The sequence below is a fragment of the Heterodontus francisci genome, chromosome 22 (genome assembly GCF_036365525.1).
Source record: "Heterodontus francisci isolate sHetFra1 chromosome 22, sHetFra1.hap1, whole genome shotgun sequence".
Taxonomy (NCBI): Eukaryota; Metazoa; Chordata; class Chondrichthyes; order Heterodontiformes; family Heterodontidae; genus Heterodontus; species Heterodontus francisci.
In genome coordinates this window covers 37,066,038-37,087,854 of record NC_090392.1, presented here as the reverse complement: position 1 = coordinate 37,087,854, position 21,817 = coordinate 37,066,038, and the positions used below count along the sequence as shown (strand labels likewise).

The following is a 21,817-nucleotide window of genomic DNA, read 5'->3' as shown; positions in this document are numbered from 1 at the left end:
ATACCCAGACTAGAATAGGTACACTGGCATACATGGGGAGCTTGGACTTGACCACAAGAATATCCAAAGGGTCCGAGAACTGAAATAATCTACAGTAATGTTAGTCGTAGCTCAGTGCTTCCATTCTGTGTCGGTAGGTCATGTGTTCAAATCCACAGCCAGAGACTTGAGCACAAAATCTAGGCTGATATTTCAATGCAGTACAGAGGGGGTGCTGCACTGTCAGAGGTCCCATCTTGCAGATGACATCTTCAACCAAGACCACATCTGTCCTCTCGAGTGGATGCAAATGATCCCATAAAGTTATTCTGAAGAGCAGGGGTGTTCTCCCCGGTGCTACCAACATTTATCTCTCAACCTAAATCACTAAAAAGGATTATGTGGTCAGAGCCACCTTTGTGTGTGGGGGACTTTGCTGTGTGTAATTTTCCTGCCGTATTTCTGTCATTAAGAGAGGACTTACATTTATATAGCACCTTTCATGACCTCAGGATGTTCCAAAAGCATTTTACAGCCAATGAAGTATTTTTGAAGTGTCATCACTGTTGCAATCTAGGAAACATAGCAGCCGATTTGTACACAGCAAGATCCCACAAACAGCAATGTCATAATGACCAGAGCATCTGTTTTACTAATGCTGATGAAGGGATATATATTGGCCAGGACACCAGGGATAACTCCCCTGCTCTTTGAAATAGTGCCACAGGATCTTTTACATCCACCTGAGGGGGAAAACAGGGTGTTGGTTTAACATTTCATCTGAAAGACGGCAACTCTGACCGTGCAGCCCTCCCTCAGTACTGCACTGGAGTGTCAGCCTTCATTTTTGTGTTCAGGTCCTGGAGAAAAGTTGAACCCGCAACCTCCTGACTCAGAGGTGAGAGTGCTACCCACTGAGTCACAGCTGCCAACAGCACTAAGTACACATCAAAAGAACTTCATTAGCTGTAAAACACTATGGGACATCCTGAAGTCGTGAAAAGCACTATACAAATACAAGTCTCCCATTAACAAAGGAAAAAGGCCAAAAATTGGAACAATCAGTAACAGGACATCAGTCTCTTAACGTAGAGAAATCAAGGACTGGAACAGAGTGTGTATGATATAAAACTGATTTATTTGATATGTATCGGAATATTAAACTTCAGCCCAGTTACAGGGATTATCAACTGAAATAAACCTCAACTGTCAGAATGAACATGGTTCAGTCCTGGATGTAATTAACAGCAGCAATAACAACAGAATCCAACCCCCGCAGTCACTTGTGAACTCGCTGGTGTGTCAACAGGTGGGATGACTGAGTGAATCCCTTGCCACACACACAGCAGGTGAACGGCCTCTCCCCAGTGTGAACTCGCTTATGTGTCAACAGGTTGAATGACCGAATGAATCCTTTCCCACAGTCAGAGCAGGTGAACGGCCTCTCCCCAGTGTGAATTCGTTGGTGTTTCATCAGATCATTTTTGCTTTTAAAGCTCTTCTCACAGTCAGAACATACAAAGCATCTCTCATCAGTGTGAACAAGTTGGTGTCTCAAGAGATCGGATGACAGAATGAATCCCTTCCCACAGTCGGAGCATGTATACGGCCTCTCCCCAGTGTGAATATGCTGGTGTGTCAGCAGCTCATCTTTGCGTTTAAAGCTCTCGTCACATTCACAACATACAAAACATCTCTTATCCGAGTGAAGAAGTTGGTGTCTCAGGAGGTGGGATGACTGAGTAAATCCTTTCCCACACTCGGAGCAGACGTATGGCCTTTCCCCAGTGTGAAATCGCTTGTGTCTCAGCAGGTGGGATGAGGTAGTGAATCCCTTCCCACACACAGAGCAGGTGAACGGCCTCTCCCCAGTGTGAGTGCGTTGGTGTGTCAGCAGTTCACTTTTGCTTTTAAAGCTCTTCTCACATTCAGAGCATACAAAACATCTCTCATCAGAATGAACAAGTTGGTGTCTCAGGAGATAGGATGACAAAGTGAATCCCTTCCCACACTCGGAGCAGGAGAATAGCCTCTCCCCAGTGTGAGTGCGCTGATGAATTTCCAGTAGGGATGGGTAATTGAATCCCTTCCCACAGTCCCCACATTTCCACGGTTTCTCCGTGGTGCGGGTGTCCTTGTGTCTCTCCAGGTTGGACAATCAGTTGAAGCCTCGTCCAGACACACAACCCATGTACAGTTTCTCCCCGCTACGAATGGTGGTCCGTTGTTTCAGGCTGTGTAACTGGAACACTCTCACTCGGGTGTGTGTGTGTCTCAGTGCTTTTCCAGTCACACTGACGTTTGAAATCTTTTCCCGCAGACAGAACAGACAAACATTTCTCCTTCCACATTCAAAGGTGGATGATATTCAGGTCCTGATGAACCGAGTTAGATCTTGATGTGATGTTTGGTTTCAGTTTCCCGTCTGCAAATCCTCCCCTTCTAATATTCTGTAAAAGGAGTTTTCAAAAGCCAACACTGTCAGTACAGGGTAGAAATTCAGAACAGACAATTCTAGTTTCTATGGAACATTATTTCTTCTCTTGTTTCCCCCAAACATGTGGTCCATGCAAACTAAAAGAAGCCAAAATAAGAAACAAACTCATAACAAAAGCAAAGGGAACCTTCCCAACTAAACCCGAATGTTGTTATCACTGTCTATGAGACACTCTGTACTCTGAAGAGCCACTGGTCGCAGAAGATCTCACACGGCATGGTGGTTGGCAGCCAGAGTGACACCATCCGCAACATGGTCCCCGCACATCCTGGACCTACACATTGCTGTTTTAACTAGGCCCAAGAGCAGGTCCAGGAGAAGATTCTTCGACTTACCACCCCCACCCCTCCACACCAAGTGACAAAAGATTAGGCGAGTGGGGCTAAAGTGCAACCAAGGTTTCGATGAGGACCCACATCGCAGACTGGTCACGACAGTAAAACCCCAGGGGAACCAAGGCAAAGTGGCAAAATTGGCTTAGAGACAGGAAGCAAAGAATAATGGCCGATAGACGTTTTTGTGACTGGAAGGCCGTTTTCAGTGCGGTTCTGCACGGCTCAATACTAGGTCCCTTGCTTTTTGTGGTATACATCAAACATTTGAACTTGAATGTAGGGGGTATGATTAAGAAGTTTGCAGATGATAAAAAAATTGAGCATGTGGCTGATAATGAAGAAGAAAGCTGTAGAATGCAGGAAGATATCAATGGATTAGTCAGGTGGGCAGAGCAGTGGCAAATGGAATTCAATCCTGAGAAGTGTGAGGTAACGCATTTGGGGACAAGCAAAGGAATACACAATAAATGGTAGGATACTGAGAAGTATAGAAGACTTTGAGTGCATGTCCACAGATCCCTGAAGGTGGCTGGGCAGATGGATAAAGTGGTCAAGAAGGTATATGGGATACTTGCCTTTATTATCCGAGACATAGAATATTAAGAGCTGGGAGGTTATGCTGGAACCGTATAAAACGCTGGTTAGGCCACAGCTGGGGTTCTGCACATGCAGTTCTGGTCACTGCACTAGAGGAAAGATCTGATTGCATAAGAGAGGATACAGATGACATTTACAAGGATGTTGCCTGGACTGGAGAATTTTAGTTATGAGGAAAGATTGGATAGGTGAGGGTTGTTTTCTTTGGAAGAGAGGAGACAGGGGAGACCTAATTGAAGTGTATAAAGTTAGGAGAGGGCTAAATAGAATGGATAGGATGGCCCTATTCCCCTTGATTGAGGGCTTTATAAGCAGGGGGCATAGATTTAGGGTAAGAGGTAGGAGGTTTACAGGGGATTTGAGGGGGAAATGTTTTCACCCAGAGGATGGTGAGGATCGAGAACTGGGAGGGCGGTAGAGACAGAAAGCCTCATAAGATTTAAAAAGTACTTGGATAGGCACTCGAAGTGCTGTACCCTACAAAGCTATAGACCAAGAGCTGGAAAGTGGGATTAAGCTGGATGGCTCCTTGTCGACTGGTGCAGACACAATTTGCCAAAAGGCCTCCTCTCGAGCTGTAAATTTCTATGACTCTAAGTTGAGGAGCAGCCCCTTCAGGAAACTATACAGTGACTGTAAGGACTCACACTGAATATATCCATGGCCCATGGACTCCTCTAGGCTGGTCCGCCTTAGTCCGTACCCATCACTCGCACTGCGCATGCTCAGGGCACAGTCCGATCCCACATCAGTGCACTGGGCTCCTGGAGTGTTAGATAGGGGACTTTCTGAATCACAGGGAGTCCTGGGTAAACACTCTGCCACTGACAGCTCCAATTTTTGAATGATGATTATTTTTGTGCCATCCCATGGAGATTGGGGCCAGAAAGGCAATGAACGAAATTATTAAATAAATTATACAGATACCCGAGTGCCCAGGGCATCAACTATGGTGCGAAGTACAATGGGATTTCTGTTCTTTATGCACATTTGGACTCAGGAATTAGAGGGATGTTTTTGTAATTTGCAGATGACACCAAATTGGGTGGTAGAGCAAATAATGTGGAGGACTGCACTGAAATCCAGGAAAATATAAACAGGCTGTCAGACTGGACAGATAAATGGGAAATGAAATTCAACACAGTGAAATGTGAGCTGGTTCATTCTGGGAGGAGGAATAAGGAGGCCAGTTGTTGGTTAGAATGTAAGAAATTAAAAGGAGCAGAGGAGCAAAGAGATCTGGGAACAGAGTCACATAAATCACTAAAAGGAGCAACACAAATCGATAAGAGAGCAGAGAAAGAGCTGATGTTCTTTTCTAAAGCAATACAATGCAACAGCAGGGAGGGAATGTTAAATTTATAGAGAACCTCACTTAGAAGGACTGTGAGCAGTTCTGGTCTCCAGATTAAAAAAGGATATTGAAGCACTGAAGAAAGTGCAGAATAGATTTACAAAGATGTCACCAGAGAGGATGCTACTATCCAGCAAGATTGAGCAGGCTGGGGCTCCTTTCTCTGGAAAAGAGAAGACTAGGAAGAGATCTGAAAGAGGGCTTTACAATTATCAGTGAGTCAGAACAAAGGGGCAGCAATATAAGACAGACATGAACAAACAGAAAACTCAGAAGGAATTTCTCTCCTCAGAGTGGTGAGAATGTGGAACTCGCTGCCACATGGATGAAGCAGAGAGCAATGATGTGCTTAAGGGGAGGCTCAATGCATTTATGGGGAGAATAGGGGCAGTGTGGAATGAGGTAATTATATTGGGAGGAGGCTCACATGGATTATAAACACCAGCACAAACTGGTGGAGCTGAGAGGCCTGTTCCTGGGCTGTAACTCTGTGTATATACAGCAGGGGTGCATTAATGTTTGAGGCTACAGGCCCAGGGTGGATTTATACAAAGGTTTTTCAAGGCATAGGCATGGATTAATGTTAAAGTTTGCAGTACCCGGGTTGGATTAATACTCGGGTTTTCAGGACCTAGGGGTGGATTAATGCTCATGTTAACAGGACCCAAAGGTGGATTAATGCTCATGTATACAGGGCCCTGGTGTGGATTAATGCTCAGGTTAATAAAAACACAAAGTGCTGGAAATACTCAGCAGATGTGGCAACATTTGTGGATAGAGAAACAGAGTTAACATTTTAGGTCAGTGACCTTTCATCAGAAGACGACCTGGGGTGGATCGATGCTCAGGTTTACAGTGCCCGGAGATGATTAATGCTCAAGTTTAGAGGGCCCAGGGATGGATTAATGTTCGGGTGTACAAGATGCATGGGTGGATTAATGCTCGGGTTTATAAGACCCATGGGTGGGTTAATTCTCTGGTTTACAGGGAGCCAGGGAGGATTAATGCTTGGGTTTACAGGGCCCGGAGGTGGATTAATGCTTGGGTTTACAGGGCCCGGAGGTGGATTAATGCTTGGGTTTACAGGGCCCGGAGGTGGATTAATGCTCGGGTTCACAGGGCACAGGAGTCGATTAATGCTCGGGTTCACAGGGCCCGGAGGTGGATTAATGCTCGGGTTTACGGGGCCCGGAGGTGGATTAATGCTCGGGTTTACGGGGCCCGGGGCTGGATTAATGCTCGGGTTTACGGGGCCCGGGGCTGGATTAATGCTTTGGTTTCCAGAACGCATCTGTGAATTAATGCTCGGCTTTACTGCATCCTGGGATGGAGAAATGCTCAGATTTACAGGGCCCAGGGGTGCATGAATGCTCAGATTAACAGGGCCCAGGGGTGCATGAATGCTCAGGTTACAGGGCCAAGGGGTGGATTAATGCTCAGGTTCAGTGCACCCGGTTGGCTTAGCGCTCAGGGTTACAGGGCCCAAGGGTGGATTAATTATTTTTTATTCATTCATGGGATGTGGGTGTCACTGGCTAGGCCAGCATTTATTGCCCATCCCTAATTGCCCTTGAATTTTTTTAGAATTAGAAGGTGAAAAGGTGGTGGTGAGCTGCCTTCTGGAACTGCTGCAGTCCATGTGGGGTAGGTACACCCACAGTGCTGTTAGGAAGGGAGTTCCAGGATTTTGACCCAGTGACAGTGAAGGAAAGGTGATATAGTTCCAAGTCAGCATGGTGTGTGACTTGGAACGGAACTTGCAGGTGATGGTGTTCCCATGTATTTTCTGCCCTTGTCCTGCTAGGTGGTAGAGGTCGTGGGTTTGGAAGGTGCTGACTAAGGAGCCTTGGAGCCTTACTAGATTTCCCCAATGACTGGAAATAATTTCTCCTAATGTACCCTATCAGTTTCAATCAGTACCTTGAAATCTTTGATCCAATCACCCTTAAGCTTCTAAATTTCAGGGAATACAACGCTCATGGTGAGATGATGCTTTTTAGCAGAAGGATAGGGAGAGGCAATATGTACTTAATGGCAGAGTTCTATACAGTATGCAGGGACAGAAGAACGTCGGGGCTCTTGTGCATAGATAGTTGAAACAGTAGTTGGCAAAAGCACTTTGGACCTTGGGCTTCATAAGTAAAAGTATTGAATGCAAAAGCAGGGAAGTTATGCTGGGCCTTTATAAAGCTCTGGTTCGGCCACAACTGAAGTATTCCATCCAGTTCTGGTCACCACACCTTAGAAAGGATATGAAGGTCCTTGAGCGGGTGCAGGTTGGAGTAGCCAGGGCTGTTCTCCAATCTGCAGCAAAGCAGATTGAGGGGAGAACTGATAAAGGTGTACAAAATCATGACAGGTAGACCAAGAAAATCTGTTCCCATTAGCTGATGGTACAAGGACCAAGGGACATAGATTATGGTTTTGGGCAAGACACACAGGAAGCAAGTGAGGAATTAGTTTTTTTTTTAAAACCAGTTCATCACCTGGAACTCAGTGACTATGAAAGCGATGGAAGAAGAGATGAGCAATGATTTCAAAAGGAAACTGGATGGGCACTTGAGGGAAATAAACTTGCAGGGTTACGGGATAGAGCGGGAGAATGGAACTGACTACAGGGAGCTGGCATGGAATCAAAAAGCTGAATGACCTCCTTCTGTGCTATAAGGATACCATGACTCATTTGTGCAATCTCTTTTCACAATTTAATCCTTGGACTCCAAGTATCATTCAGTTAAATCTGTGCTGCACTTTCTCCAAGGCCAATATATCCTTCCTAATGTGTGCGCCCAGAGCAGAACACAGTACTCCAGGTGTGGTCTAATCAGTGTCTTGCATATCTCAGTGCTTTTCCAGTCACACTGATACCTGAAATCTTTTCCCACAGACAGAACAAACCTTTTTCCTTCAAAGTCTGATGATATTTAAGTCCCGATGAATCGCGTGACTCTGTCAAATCTTGACATGATGTTTGGTTTGAGATTCCCCATCTGCAAATCCTCCCCTTCTCAGCCCCTGTAAATGCAAGTTTCCAAAAGTCATCTCTGTCAGTACAGGACAGTAATTAAGAAGAGGCAAACATTTCTCTTGGGTTGAGTTTGCTGTTGTAAATCCTCCCCTTCTAATACCCTGTAAAAGGAGTTTACAAATGCCATCACTCTCAGGTCAGGATAGAAATTCACAACACTCTCTCCTCCTGTTTTCTGGCCCAGGATGGCCTTGCGTGAAAACAAGAAATGCTGGAAATACTCAGCAGGTCTGGCAGCATGTGTGTGAAGAGAAGCAGAGTTAACGTTTCAAGTCAGTGACCCTTCATCAGAACATCAGTGTTCATTCTGATGAAGGGTCACCGACCTGAAACGTTAACTCTCCTTTTCTCTCCACAGATGCTGCCAGACCTGCTGAGCATTTCCAGCATTTCTTGTTTTTATTTCAGATTTCCAGCATCCGCAGTATTTTGCTTTTATATTATGGCTATGCATGAACCCTGCTAAACATTGGCCTGAGAACAGCAATAGAGTCCAACACTCACACAAACCTACAATCTACCTACATTACCAAGATGGCGAATGTTTTGAAACTTGCTAACACGGCTCCAGTAAAACATCCTAGGAGGAAAAGGAGGAAACAGTGTGTGTACCTGCCCTGATATCCCCCTCCCCAAGCCTGTCAGTCAAACCCCCCACTCCTCCCAGTCCACAGCTCAGCCTAGCAGCTTCCGGCACCTTGAGCCAGCCCTGCCCAGGCGTGGCCCAGGCCAAGAGGAGTCTTTGTGGAACCAGGGAGGGGGGAACCCTGTCCCAAATGGTTCCTCCCTCCCTCCCTCTTTAAAGTTTTTGCCCTTTGATGTTATAGTTTATTTATCCTAAGTTCCTCCAAAAGAGCTGGCAGCCATTAGTTTAGTTTAGAGATACAGCAGTGAAACAGGCCCTTCGGCCCACCGAGTCTGTGCCGACCATCAACTACCCATTTATACTAATCCCATATTCCTACCAAACATCCCCACCTGTCCCTATATTTTCCTACCACCGACCTATACTAGGGGCAATTTATAATGGCCAATTTACCTACCAACCTGCAAGTCTTTTGGCTTGTGGGAGGAAACCAGAGCACCCGGAGAAAACCCACGCAGACACAGGGAGAACTGGCAAACTCCACACAGGCAGTACCCAGAATTGAACCCCGGTCGCTGGAGCTGTGAGGCTGCAGTGCTAACCACTGCGCCGCCCGGACCCGTCACCGGAACCGCAGGTATCTCCCCGCTCGGTGTAAACGCGGGACCGGGAGCTTTTTATTGGAAGTGTTGAGACCTGCACCGTGTTTCTAACGCCGCTTACCGGCTATAGATGCAACTCAAAAACTACCCTACGCCACCATTGTTCCGCAGTGCGCCTGCGTACTCGGTACTTTAAGCTCCCTCCAGCGACCTCTCACCTGATAGCTCACAATGTCCGGGTGATTGACGGCAGCTCCGGACCAATAGCAAGAGGAGGCGGGATCGGAGGACAAGAGGCGGCCCGCCCCCTCGCTCCGAATCGTTGGAGGACCCACGGCCCAATCGGGCCTCCTGGCCGCCCCTGCTCTTCCTATTGGTCCGGGGCTGCTGGGATGAGCTGAGCATGCGCAGCCGGCCGGTGCTGAGACAGGGACTGTGTTCCAGTAAGTGAGAGGGAGGTGGGTTAATAAAGGCTGGGGCTCTGAGGTTCAAAACTTTATGCTCTCCGATCACATTTTGGGGGGTAGGTGGCTCTTTTAAAGTCATTGGGTGTCGATAGCTCTTGAGGACTGTGTTAACAAAACCATTTCAGGTTATTTCATCAGAGAGCACCCCCATTGTTCTGGCTGGGTTTCCTCAGTCACCTTGTCTCCAGTCTACTGTTTTGCTGTTTCACGTGCAAATTGTCATGGCCACGTTGGCTGCTAGTTTACTCTTTTTAAAAGAAGTTATTTGTAGAATTTCCAGCAAAAGTCTAAGTTAAGGGTCCAACCAATGAAATTAATATTTTCCCATTTGGCATGTGGGTTGTCATGACACCGTACTATGCAGAATGAAATGTCACGATGGGAGCATTTCATTTTGGGAGTTGCAAGGAAAACGCACATGCATTTTTCATTCAGTGCAGCAGCGAGGCTGATTTACTGCCTTTTCCCTTGAGGTTGGTCTGGGATGGTTAGGTATCATCCATTGGGTTTAAAGTTTCTTTAGTATCAATTTGTTTTAAGCTGGGGATGGACATCTCAATAACTATGTGGTTGTTGGGGAAGCTTGGTGTCTGCAAATTGTCTCGGGCAGGTTTTGCTTGTACAAGCTTTAACTTCTCAGCTACTGTTTCTGCAACATAAGTTTCTAACCCTTCAAGTTCCAGTACCTTGATAATTTCTCTCCCTATGATGGTATTAGTTTAGTTTAGTTTAGTGCTCTAGTGCTGTGCACTTTAGGGCATTTTTGTTTCCCTTTTCCCTTTACTGTGGGGAGGGTCTCTTTGATAACCTCGCCCATGTCCTCTGGGACATTCCTGCTAACAGGTATCTGGCCAGCTTCGACTGCACTCATCTGTGGCACTTTGACTTGGTGAAGCATCACCCTCACTGTTGGTTTGCCTTTTTGGGAATTTTCCTTGTCCCAACAGATTTTTGTAAATGCTGTTAGCAGCCTTGGTACGGTGCTTCTTTAACTTGCGTTTATGTCGGAGGGTATGGGGTCTAATTTTCCCAATAGTGCAGGGTTGGCTGATTGGATAGTCGGAGGTTCCATTTGGGAATCCTGCTTTAAACTGTCCTTACTGTCCTTTTCATCCCCTTCTTCCCTAACTGTCTGCTAGAACTGTGCTTGACTGTCCACTTTTGTTTTCAGCAGGGGTCCCGCACAATTCACCAGCCCTCTGCTGGAGGGTTCCCCAAAAGCCAGTACAGGAATTAGGGGTGCAGATTTTACTGCAGGTTGGAGTTTCCTCACAACCTGGCACATGTTGCAAATTTTACAGAACTCCACCACATCTTTGTGGGGTTTTGGCCAGTCAAACTGCTGTCTTATGCAGGCTTTGGTTTTTTTGTACACTGACATGTACAGCCATTGACATGTAAACTTGTGGACCATTCTTAATATTTCTTTACAGTACCTTGGTGGCACCACTATCTGGTGAACCACTGTCAACCACTCTTTGTGCGCAGATCTGTGAGGAGAGCTCCACTTCCTCATCAGCACCTCATTCCTTCCAATTAGGGACTCCCTCTGCTTCAATTTTAGTCTGGGCAGCCTGTGCTAACTTCCTTAATACTGAGTTGGCTGGTTGAGCCTCAACTAGGGAAGATTTGTTTAACCCATTTCCTGGGTCCTCTAATTCCCCAAAGAAGGTTTCAGACAACCAGACAGCATGGTCATCTGTCTGCAGTGTCAGTTCAGTCTTCTCTGAGGGAGCTGGTTTGGCCATGGGCCGAGTCACTACACAATCAGGGGAAATGCAGGGGAATGCTTCCTACAACTGCCCCATCTCTCTGACCTCCTTCGGTCTCTCTACCACTACTGGGGAAGCTACCACCTTCGCCCCTGTCAGATCATTACCTAGGAGCAGGGTGACCCCGTCCATAGGCAAACGAGGGACAATCCTCATGGTCACCGGTTCTAAAACTAGGTCACACTCCAAGTGCACCCGATGTAAAGGTATGGGTGTATGTCGCCCTCTGATACTGTTCGCTACCATTCTTGTATTCACTGCATTGTCTGAGGGAAAGGTCATGCCTCTTCCCAGCAGAAGGAATCTGGTAACCCCTGCATCCCTGAGTATGACGATGGGCTTGCTTGCCCCACCTGAGGGGTATGGAGTTACTTTGGATACAAAATCCTGATAACCTTCAGGACTTAATACAATTATTGTAAGTAAATCATCAGTAATAAGGAAATTAATGGAAGTAAAGAGTGAGAAATCCCCAGGACCTGACGGTTTCCATCCGAGGGTGTTAAAGGAAGTAGGCTAGCACATTGTAGATGCCCTAACTATAGTCTTTCAGAGTTCCCTAGATTCAGGAGTGGTCCCTCTGGATTGGAAAGTTGCACATGTCACTCCACTTTTTGAGAAGGGTGAAAGGGGGAAACCAAGGAAATTACAAACCAGTTAGCCTGACATCTATGGTGGGCAAGTTGCTGGAGTCTATAATCAAGGATAGGGTGACTGAACGGCAAGAAAAATTTCAGTTAATCAGGGACAGCCAGCATGGATTCATGATGGGAAGGTCATGCCTGACAAATCTCATTGAATTTTTTGAAGAGGTGACTAAGGTAGTGGACAGGGGAGTGTCCATGAATGTTATTTATATGGACTTCCAGAAGGCATTTGATAAAATCCCACATAAGAAACTGTTAATTAAGGTAGAAGCCCATGGAGTTGAGGGCAAATTATTGACATGGTTAGAAAGTTGGTTGAGTGGTAGGCAACAGAGAGTGGGGATAATGGGCAAGTACTCCGATTGGCAGGATGTAACTAGTGGTGTCCCTCAAGGATCTGTGTTGGGGCCTCAATTATTCACATTATTCATTAACGACTTGGATGATTGCATAGTAAGTCATATATCCAAATTTGCTGAGGATACAAAGTTAGGTGGCATTGTAGACAGTCTAGATGATAGCATAAAATTGCAAAGAGATATTGACAGACTAGGTGAGGGGGCAAAACTGTGGCAGATGGATTTCAATGTGGGCAAGTGTGAGGTTATCCATTTTGGACCAAAAAAGGATAGAGCAGGGTACTTTCTAAATGAGAAGAGGTTAAGGACAGTGGATGTCCAAAGAGACTTGGGGGTTCAGGTGCAAAGATCTTTAAAATGCCACGAGCAAGTGCAGAAAATAATCAAAAAGGAATGCTAGCCTTTATATCTAGAGGATTGGAGTATAAAGACACAGAGGTTATGCTGCAGCTGTACAAAACCCTGGTTAGACCCCACTTGGAGTACTGTGAGCAGTTCTGGGCACCACACCTTAGGAAGGATATATTGGCCTAGGAGGGAGTGCAACGTAGGTTTACAAGAATGATACCTGGACTACAGGGGTTAAGTTACGAGGAGAGATTACACAAATTAGGCCTGTTTTTGCTAGAATTTAGAAGGTTAAGGGGTGATCTGGTTGAAGTCTTCAAGATATTAACAGGAAAAGACAGGCTAGATAAAGATAAACTATTTCCACTGGTTGGAGATTTTAAAACTAGGGGGCATGGTCTAAAAATTAGGACCAGACCGTTCAGGAGAGATGTTAGGAAGCACTTCTTCACGCAAAGGGTGGTAGAGGTTTGGAACTCGCTCACACAAACAGCAGTTGAAGCTAGAACAGTTAATTTTAAATCTGAGATAGATAGATTTTTGTTAAGCAAAAATAATAAGGTATATGGGCCAAAGGCAGGTATTTGGAGTCAGGCCGCGAATCAGCCATGATCTCATTGAATGGTGGGACAGGCTCGAGGGGCTGAATGGCCTTCTCCTGTTCCTATCTTCCCATGTTCTTGTTAAATTTTCCTGCACCCATAGCAGTACACTTCCTGGATCTTACTCCTGTTACAGTTAAAGCCACAGCCTGCTCTGCTGTGCTTTCCATCAGGGCCCTTTCTCCTGCACTGGTCTGGTGTGAACTGATTATCCTACATGCTTTCCCGGTAGTTTCCAGCAGTCAGCTTGGAGGTGACCAGCCTTGTTACAGTGGTCTCTGGGTTTCACTCCTGCTCTCAGTACTGTCTTTTTTTGGCTTGAGGAGGGCCCACTGTGTGTCCAGTTTTCCTCCCTCTCCCAGGACTGTTGGGTTCCTATCACCCTTTTATCCTTTTCAAAGTTGTGGGGGTGGCTTGGGAAGGTTTTTCCTTGGGGTACAGACCTATACACGAGAGCAAACTCATCAGCCAGAATTGCAGCTTGTCTGGCCCTTTGAACTTTTTATAGAAAAGGGAAGAGAGTTTTTAAATTCCTAAAGAAGAATCACCTCTCTGAGATTTTCATGTGTGAGCTGTACTTTAAGGGCCCTTATCCACTGGTCAAAAGCCAGCTCCTTACTCCTTTCAAACTTGAGGTAAGTTTGATCAGGCTGCTTCCGGAGTGTTTGGAATTTCTGGTGGGACGCTTCCGGTACTAGCTCATATGCCCCCAGGATAGCATTTTTAGTCAATTCGTAATCTGAAGAACTTTTATCTGGAAACAGTGAATAAACCTCATGGGCTTTTCCTGGTAGCCTGCTTTGTAGCAGTAGGGTCCAACTCTCGGCCGACATTTCAACTGTCTTGCAAGCCTTTCAAATGTGATTCCAGACTTGATAGAGGTTTACAAAGTTATGAGTGGCATGAACAGAGTGGATAGTCAGAAGCTTTTTCCCAGGGTGTAAGAGTCAGTTACTAGGGAACATAGGTTTAAGGTGAGAGGGGCAATGTTTAGAGGGGATGTGCGAGGCAAGTTCTTTACACAGAGGGTGGTGAGTGCCTGGAACTTGCTGCCGGGGGAGGTGGTGGAAGCAGGTACGATAGCGTCGTTTAAGAGGCATCTTGACAAATACATGAATAGGATGGGAATAGAGGGATACGGTCCCTGGAAGTGCAGAAGGCTTTAGTTTAGGCAGGCATCAAGATCGGCGCAGGCTTGGAGGGCCAAATGGCCTGTTCCTGTGCTGTACTGTTCTTTGTTCTTTGGTTCCTGCCTCTACAACCTCTTCAGGCAGGGCGTTCCAGATTCCAAAGGCACACTGGGTGAAAAAAAATTTCCTCAAATCCTCTCTGAACCTCCTGTCCCTTACCTTAAATCTTTGCCCCTGGTTATTGACCCCTCTGCTAAGGGAAAAAGTTTCTTCCTATCTAATCTATCAATGCCCCTCATAATTTTGTATACTTCAATCATGTCCCCTCTCAGCCTTCTCTGCTCCAAGGAAAACAACCCTAGCCTTTTCAGTCTCTCTTCACAGCTGAAACACTCCAGCCCAGGCAACATCCTGGTGAATCTCCTCTGCACCCTCTCCAATGCAATCACATCCTTCCTATAGTCTGGTGCCCAGAAATGTACACAGTATTCCAGCTGTGGCCTAACTAGCGTTTTCTACAGCTCCATCATAACCTCCCTGCTCTTATATTCTATGCCTCGGCGAATCGAGGCAAGTATCCCATATGTCTTCATAACCACCTTATCTACCTGTGCTGCTGCCTTCAGTGATCTATGGACAAGTATACCAAGGTCTCTCTGACCTTCTGTACTTCCTAGGGTCCTACCATCCATTGCCTTGTTAGTCCTCCCAAAATGCATCACCTCACACTTCTCAGGATTAAATTCCATTTGCCACTGCTCCGCCCATCTTACCAGCCCATCTATATTGTCTTGTAATCTAAGGCTTTCCTCCTCACTATTTACGACACCACCAATTTTCGTGTCATCTACGAGCTTACTGATCATACCTCCTAAATTCACGTCTAAATCATTAATGTACACTACAAACAGCAAGGGTCCCAGCACCGATCCCTGCAGTACACCACTGGTCACAGGCTTCCACTCGCGGAAACAACCCTCGACCATCACCCTCTGCCTCCTGCCACTAAGCCCCAATTTTGGATCCAATTTGTGAAATTGCCCTGGATCCCATTGGCTCTTACCTTCTTAACCAATCTCCCATGTAGGACCTTATCAAAGTCCATATAGACTACATCAACTGCTTTACTCTCATCTACACATCTAATCACCTCCTCGAAAAATTCAAATCAAATTAGTTAGACATGATCTCCTCCTGATAAAGCCATGCTGACTATCCCTGATTGATCCCTGCCTCTCCAAGTGGAGATTAATCCTGTCTCTCAGAACTTTTTCCAATATTTTCCCAACCACTGATGTTAGACTCACTGGCCTGTATTAACCTGGTTTTTCCTTGCTACCCTTCTTGAATAATGATACCACATTTGCTGTCCTCCAGTATTCTGGTACCTCTCCTATGGCCAGAGAAGATTTGAAAATTTGTGTCAGAGCCTCCACCCTTGTATCTCCTCCCTCGCCTCACATAACAGCCTGTGATACATCTCATCTGGGCCTGCGGATTTATCCACTTTTAAGCCCTCTAAAACAGCTAATACTTCTTCCCTTTCAATACTATTATGTTCAAGTATATCACAAACCCCCTCCCAGATCTCTACACCTACATCATCCTTCTCCATAGTGAATACAGATGAAACGTAATCATTTAAAACCTCACCTATGTCCTCCGGCTCCACACACATTGCCATTTTGGTCCCTAATGGGCCCTGCTCTTTCCCTGCTTATCCTCTTGCCCTTAATATACTTATAAAATGCCTTAGGATTTTCCTTTATCATGTCCCCTCTTCGCTCTCCGAATTACCTTTTTAAGGACCTCCCTACACTTTCTATACTCCTCTAGGGACTCCGCTGTTTTAGCGCTCTGAATCTGCCATAAGCCTCCTTTTGTTTTCCTTATCCAATCCTCTATATCCCTTGACATCCAGGCTTCCCTGGACTTGTTGGTCCTACCCTTCACCTTAACAGGAACATGTTGGCTCTGAACTCTCACCATTTCCTCTTTGAATGACTCCCACTGGTCTGATGTAGACTTTCCTACAAGTAGCTGCTCCCAGTCCACTTTGGCCAGATCCTGTTTTATCATACTGAAATCAGCCCTTCCCCAATTCAGTACCTTTATTTCCGGTGCGTCTTTGTCCTTTTCCATAACTACCTTAAATCTTCTCGAGTCATGGTCACGATCCCCGAAATGCTCCCCCACTGACACTTCTACCACTTGTCCAGCTTCATTCCCTAGGATTAGGTCCAGTACTGCCCCTTCTCTTGTAGGACTTTCTACGTGCTGGCTCAAAAAGTTCTTCTGTATGCATTTTAAGAATTCCACCCTTTTAAGCCTTTTGCACGAAGACTATCCCAGTTGATATTGGGGAAGTTGAAATCCCCTACTATTATTACCCTATTATGTTTACACCTCTCTCAGATTTGCCTACATGTCTTTTCCTCTATCTCTCCCTGACTGTTTGGAGGCCTGTAGTACACTCCCAGCCAAGTGATTGCCCCCTTTTTGTTTTTAAGTTCTACCCATATCGCCTCATTTGAGGAACCTTCTAAGATATCATCCCCTCTTACTGCAGTCATTGACTTCTTGATCAACAGTGCAATGCCACCTCCTCTTTTATCCCCTCCCCTGTCACGCCTGAAGATTCTATACCCTGGAATATTGAGCTGCCAGTCCTGCCCCTCCCTCAACCATGTCTCTGTGATAGAAATAATATCATAATCCCATGTGCTAATCAATGTCCTCAATTCATCTGCCTTACTAGTAAGACTCCTTGCATTGAAATAGCTGCAATCCAGCCTTGCATTTTTCACTTGTGCCTTAACAGGTCTATATTTGCTCTGCCTTCCAGACTCACTCTGTTTCTATTCTATATTTGACTGTGCATCACCCCTTACTGTACCTCCACTCTGTATCCATCCCCCTGCCAAATTACTTTAAACCCCTCCCAACAGCACTAGCAAACCTCCCAGCTAGGATGTTGGTCCCGTTCCGGTTCAGGTGCAACCCGTCCAACTTGTACAGGTCCCACCTTTGCCAGAAACAGTCCCAGTGATCCAGGAAACTAAAGCCCTCCCTCCTGCACCATCTCCGCAGCCACATATTCATCTGCTCTATCCTCCTATTCCTATACTCACTAGCACGTGGCACCGGGAGTAATCCAAAGACTACAACCTTTGAGATCCTGCTTTTTAATCTGATACCTAGCTCCCTAAATTCTTGTTGCAGGACCTCATCCCTCTTTCTACCTATGTTGTTGGTACCAATGTGTACCACGACCTCTGACTGTTCACCCTCCCCCTTCAGAATGTCCTGCAGCCGCTCCATGACATCCTTGACCCTAGCACCAGGGTGGCAACATACCATCCTGGAGTCTCATTTGTGGCCACAGAAACGCCTATCTGTACCCCTTATGATAGAATCCCCTATCACTATAGCTCTCCCACTCCTTTTCCTCCCCTCGTGTGCAGCTGAGCCCCCCGTGGTCCACAGTCTTGGCTCTTGCTGCTTTCCCCTGAGAAACTATCTCCCCCAACAGTATCCAAAGTGGAAAATCTGTTAGATAGGGAGATGGACCCAGGGAACTCCTTCACTACCTGCCTAGTTCTTCTACTCTGCTTGGCGGTCACCCATTCCCTTTCTGTCTGAGCAGTTTTTACCTGCGGTGTGACCACCTCCCTGTACATGCTATCCACGATGATCTCAGCCTCGTGGATGCTCCACAGTGTCTCCAGCCACCACTCCAGATCCAAAATGCGGATTTCGAGTAGCTGCAGCTGGAGACACATCCTGTACACGTGTTCGCCCTGGACACTGGAAGTGTCCCTGGCTTCCCACATTGCACAGGAGGAGCACTCCACACTGCCGAGCTGCCTTGCCATGACTTACCCTTAATTTATCCCCATAAATTACCCAAAAATTAGATTATTTACAATAGGGAACCTTGATTCCCTAAAAAAAACCTACTATATTAAAAAAACTGTCGACCTTTCCCTTTACTTTAGTTACTTACCCAGCTATTTAGAGTTATTCCCTAATCGCAGTGACTCACCAACCAATCACCTTGCAGCTTTCCTGTGATGTTACTGTTAGCTTTTCTTTTTCAAAACTCCAGCGTGCTTGAAGAGGTCTGACTGCTCTCCGCTCCTGAAGGTAAGTGAAGGCCCTGAGCCTCGCACTGAATTTATCCGCTCCCTGTTCTCAGTGTTTCCACACAGGTCCGACTGCTCTCCGCTCCTGAAGGTAAGGAAGGCCCCGAGTCTTGCGCTGAATTTATCCGCTCCTGGTTCTCGGTGTTTGCACACAGGTCCGACTGCTCTCTGCTCCTGAAGATAAGTGAAGGTCCTGAGCCTCGCACTGAATTTATCCGCTCCCTGTTCTCAGTGTTTCCACACAGGTCTGACTGCTCTCCACTCCCTAAGGTAAGTGAAGGCCCTGAGCCTCGCACTGAATTTATCTGCTCCCTGTTCTCAGTGTTTCCACACAGGTCCGACTGCTCTCCGACTCTTCAGGTTCTAGTGAAAAATGGTTGGCCATAAATCTTAGGGTTTCGGATTTCTTAGCTTTTGTACGAAAAGTAATCCCAGCTGTCAGCTACATTCCTCAACTCTTCCAAAGATAGGGCCTTTGACTTATCCCAAGTTACTTCACCCTGGCCTCGGATGCAGACACGTTAGTATTCTAGCAGCAAAAATCACAAGAAGACCTGTATTGAAGTTTTTTTTGGTAGGGATCAATTTGGTTTCCCGCTTCAAATTTCTCGTTTGTCTGTGGGTTATGTCACGGACTAGAACCCCTAAATTTCTGTTACGACCCAGTGAGGAAGGGCTCTCAGACTCCCCTTTTGTCTCTTCTCTGTTTATCCTTTTTCTCAGTGATTGAACTTACCACCTCAGTGCGCTTGCTCCTGTTCCTCTAATATATAATTACCAAATGAACCAATCAGACAGGTTTTCTTGAGTTTAAACAAGAAAGATGTAAGTTTATTATCCTTAACACTCTAAACTGGTTAAAATTACAAAAAATCCGCTAAGCATTCACGCACGAATTCACACAACACACACACAAATAGATTAGAGGGAAAACAGTGGTTGGAGCAGTGTCTGGAATAAATGGAATGTAAATATAGATCGTCAGTCTCAGAGTCCTTAGTTGAAATTGTAGTCCTGAAGTCCTCGCTGGGCCACGTGCACTGTTCGGGCTTGCTTCTCAGGCTCCAGAAGGCAAAAGAGGGGATTTTCACCCTTGTATCCTAGTTGTTGTTTGTGGTGCTCTGTAGATTTAGCTTTACCAGCTGCAGCTGGGCCTTCTCTGGATCTGTACTGTATAGAGGGATAGAGGGAGAGAGAGAGAAAGCTGCCTCCTTGATGGCTTCTCAGTTACTGTACTCTTTCTGACTGACAAAGTTGAGCCTTTCCAGAGTTGCACAGCAGTCACATGACATTCCCAAAACCTCTTTATTGGGTTAATGAGGGCCTTCTGGAATCTTCTCTGAGATTCAAGAGAATCTCACACCTGAAGCTGTTCAGATACACTTGGAGGGGGTTGGCTGTTTCAAAGTCAATGGATGTGGATGGCACTTGACGACCGTGCTGACAAAGCCATTTCAGGTATTTAATCAGAGCACCCCCATTGTTCTGGCTGGCTTGCCTCAGTCATGTTGTCTCCGCTCTGCTCTATTGTTGTTTCATATGCAGATTGCCGTAGCCATCTTGGCTGCCCAGTTACTCTTTTTAAAAAGTTATTTGTAAGAATTTCCAGCAAAAGACTAAGGTAAGGCTCCAACCAATTAAATTAATATTTTCCCATTTGGCATGTGGGTTGTCATGACACCATGCTGAAATCCAAACCCATGGCGCCATCTGCACCATTTCTTTCCTCCACTGCCAGTTTTCTCCCTCCCTCTACTTTGGCTGGGTTCAGTCACAATGGCGAGAGGATGTTCACCTGCTCCATTTGGGGGAAAGGATTCACTTATTTCTCTTCCCTGCGGAGACACCGGCGAGTTCACACTGACGAGAGAAAATTTAAATGCTCTGACTGTGGGAAGGTCTTGCTGCAGGACTGGGTTCAGACAAGCAGGCAACCTCATTGTACACCAGGGAATTCACACTGGGGAGAGGCCATTCACACTGCTCCATGTGTTGGGAAGTGATTCATTCAGTCAGTGCAGCTCAGTAAACATCAGCTTGTTCACACTGATAAGAATTCTTTTCAATTGTCTAACGGTATGAGAAGAGCTTTAAAAGTAAAAAGAATCTGCTGAGGCACCAATACACTCACACCGGGGAGAGGCCGTTCACCTGCTCCGTCTGTGGGATTGGGCTCATCTGTTTATCCCATCCCACTAAACACCAACTTATTCACACTAATAGACCTTTTAAATGTTCTGACTGAGAAGAGCTTTAAAGGCGAAATAATCTGTTTACACACCAGCGTAATCACTCTGGGGAGAGGCCATTCACCTGCTGTGTGTGTGGTAAGGGATTCACTCAGTCATCCAACCTACAAAGACACAAGCAGGTTTAGAGGTGATTACAGGGGTTGACACCGGTATGGCTGCAGGAACTGCCGGAAACATGCCAAAGGTGACACATGACCGCCTACGGGGTTCCGCTCCGGATTTTCTGTTAGGGTTTACTCCCTTAGCCTTGGTCTCTCCCGAGACGCCCACAAGGCAGTGGGGTTGTTAGGGCCCCAACACAGGTGTAGGATGATGCCGGTGGGAGGAGGGGATGCGAGGGGGAGGGCTGGGGCGGGGTTGTGAGGGGGTGAGCTGAGAGGGTGGAGCAGGGAAGGGGACGGGGGGTGGGGGTGTGGAATTGGGGGGAAAGCGGTGCAGGTAATAAGCCATTTCCTCAGTGCCCACCATCGACGTCCGGAAAGCTCATCCACGTCTTTCGGGAGGTGAAGCATCTTTTGTCAGACTTATAAAGGTGATTACATTCGCTAAGGGTTTTTTGATGTGGTTTATATAAAGGCATACCGCATTGCCGACAGTGCGCTGCAGATACTCTCTGAGCCATCTCCCGCGGGCGCTTTGAAGTTGCGGCTGGGGGGCCGTTCGTGGATTTTTTGGGTGTTCGGGGCACCTTTTCTCAAGACTTCCCTCAGGTCCCGCTGCTCCTTCTTCACCTCAATGGACTTACCGCACGTCCTGGCTGCAGACACTCTGGGCGGTGAAGACAGCAGGATCGGAGATTAAAGTATCACCAGCTGTGCTCTTCAGTTTCGTCCGGATCAATTTCGTTGAGAAAACAAAGAGCAGGTGTGGCTGGGGGAGGGCAGTGGGTCCAGGTAACATACACTAAACTAACTGTTAGCTTTTAGTTAGGGCTAAAATGAACTGATTTAAAGAGCCAGGGGAGTTTAAACAGTTTAAGAGGGTAGACATCATCACAATATCATCACCCTCTCTAAAAACAAAGGTGACCGCGGTGACTGCAACAACTACCGTGGAATCTCCCTGCTCAACATAGTGGGGAAAGTCTTTGCTCGAGTCGCTCTAAACAGGCTCCGGA

The 21,817-nt window shown here is 46.4% G+C and overlaps 1 protein-coding gene across 1 annotated transcript; it reads right to left on the bottom strand.

Annotated features, from left to right (window-relative positions):
- Nucleotides 1–1,258: 1,258 nt before the first annotated feature.
- LOC137381531 (zinc finger protein 432-like) lies at nucleotides 1,259–2,694 on the bottom strand. The gene is made up of 2 exons (XM_068054231.1): nucleotides 2,656–2,694; nucleotides 1,259–2,122 (listed from the first exon to the last, which is right to left on the bottom strand). Exons 1-2 carry the CDS (start codon nucleotides 2,692–2,694, stop codon nucleotides 1,259–1,261), a joined length of 903 nt encoding a protein of 300 aa, XP_067910332.1.
- Nucleotides 2,695–21,817: the final 19,123 nt, after the last annotated feature.

Excerpts from the sequence above, each read along its gene's own strand:
- LOC137381531 (XM_068054231.1), bottom strand. The coding sequence starts at position 2,694 with ATGCCGTGTGAGATCTTCTGCGACCAGTGGCTCTTCAGA. Across the intron at positions 2,123-2,655 it reads GCGACCAGTGGCTCTTCAGA|AGACACAAGGACACCCGCAC; the intron begins GTACAGAGTGTC and ends TCCAACCTGGAG.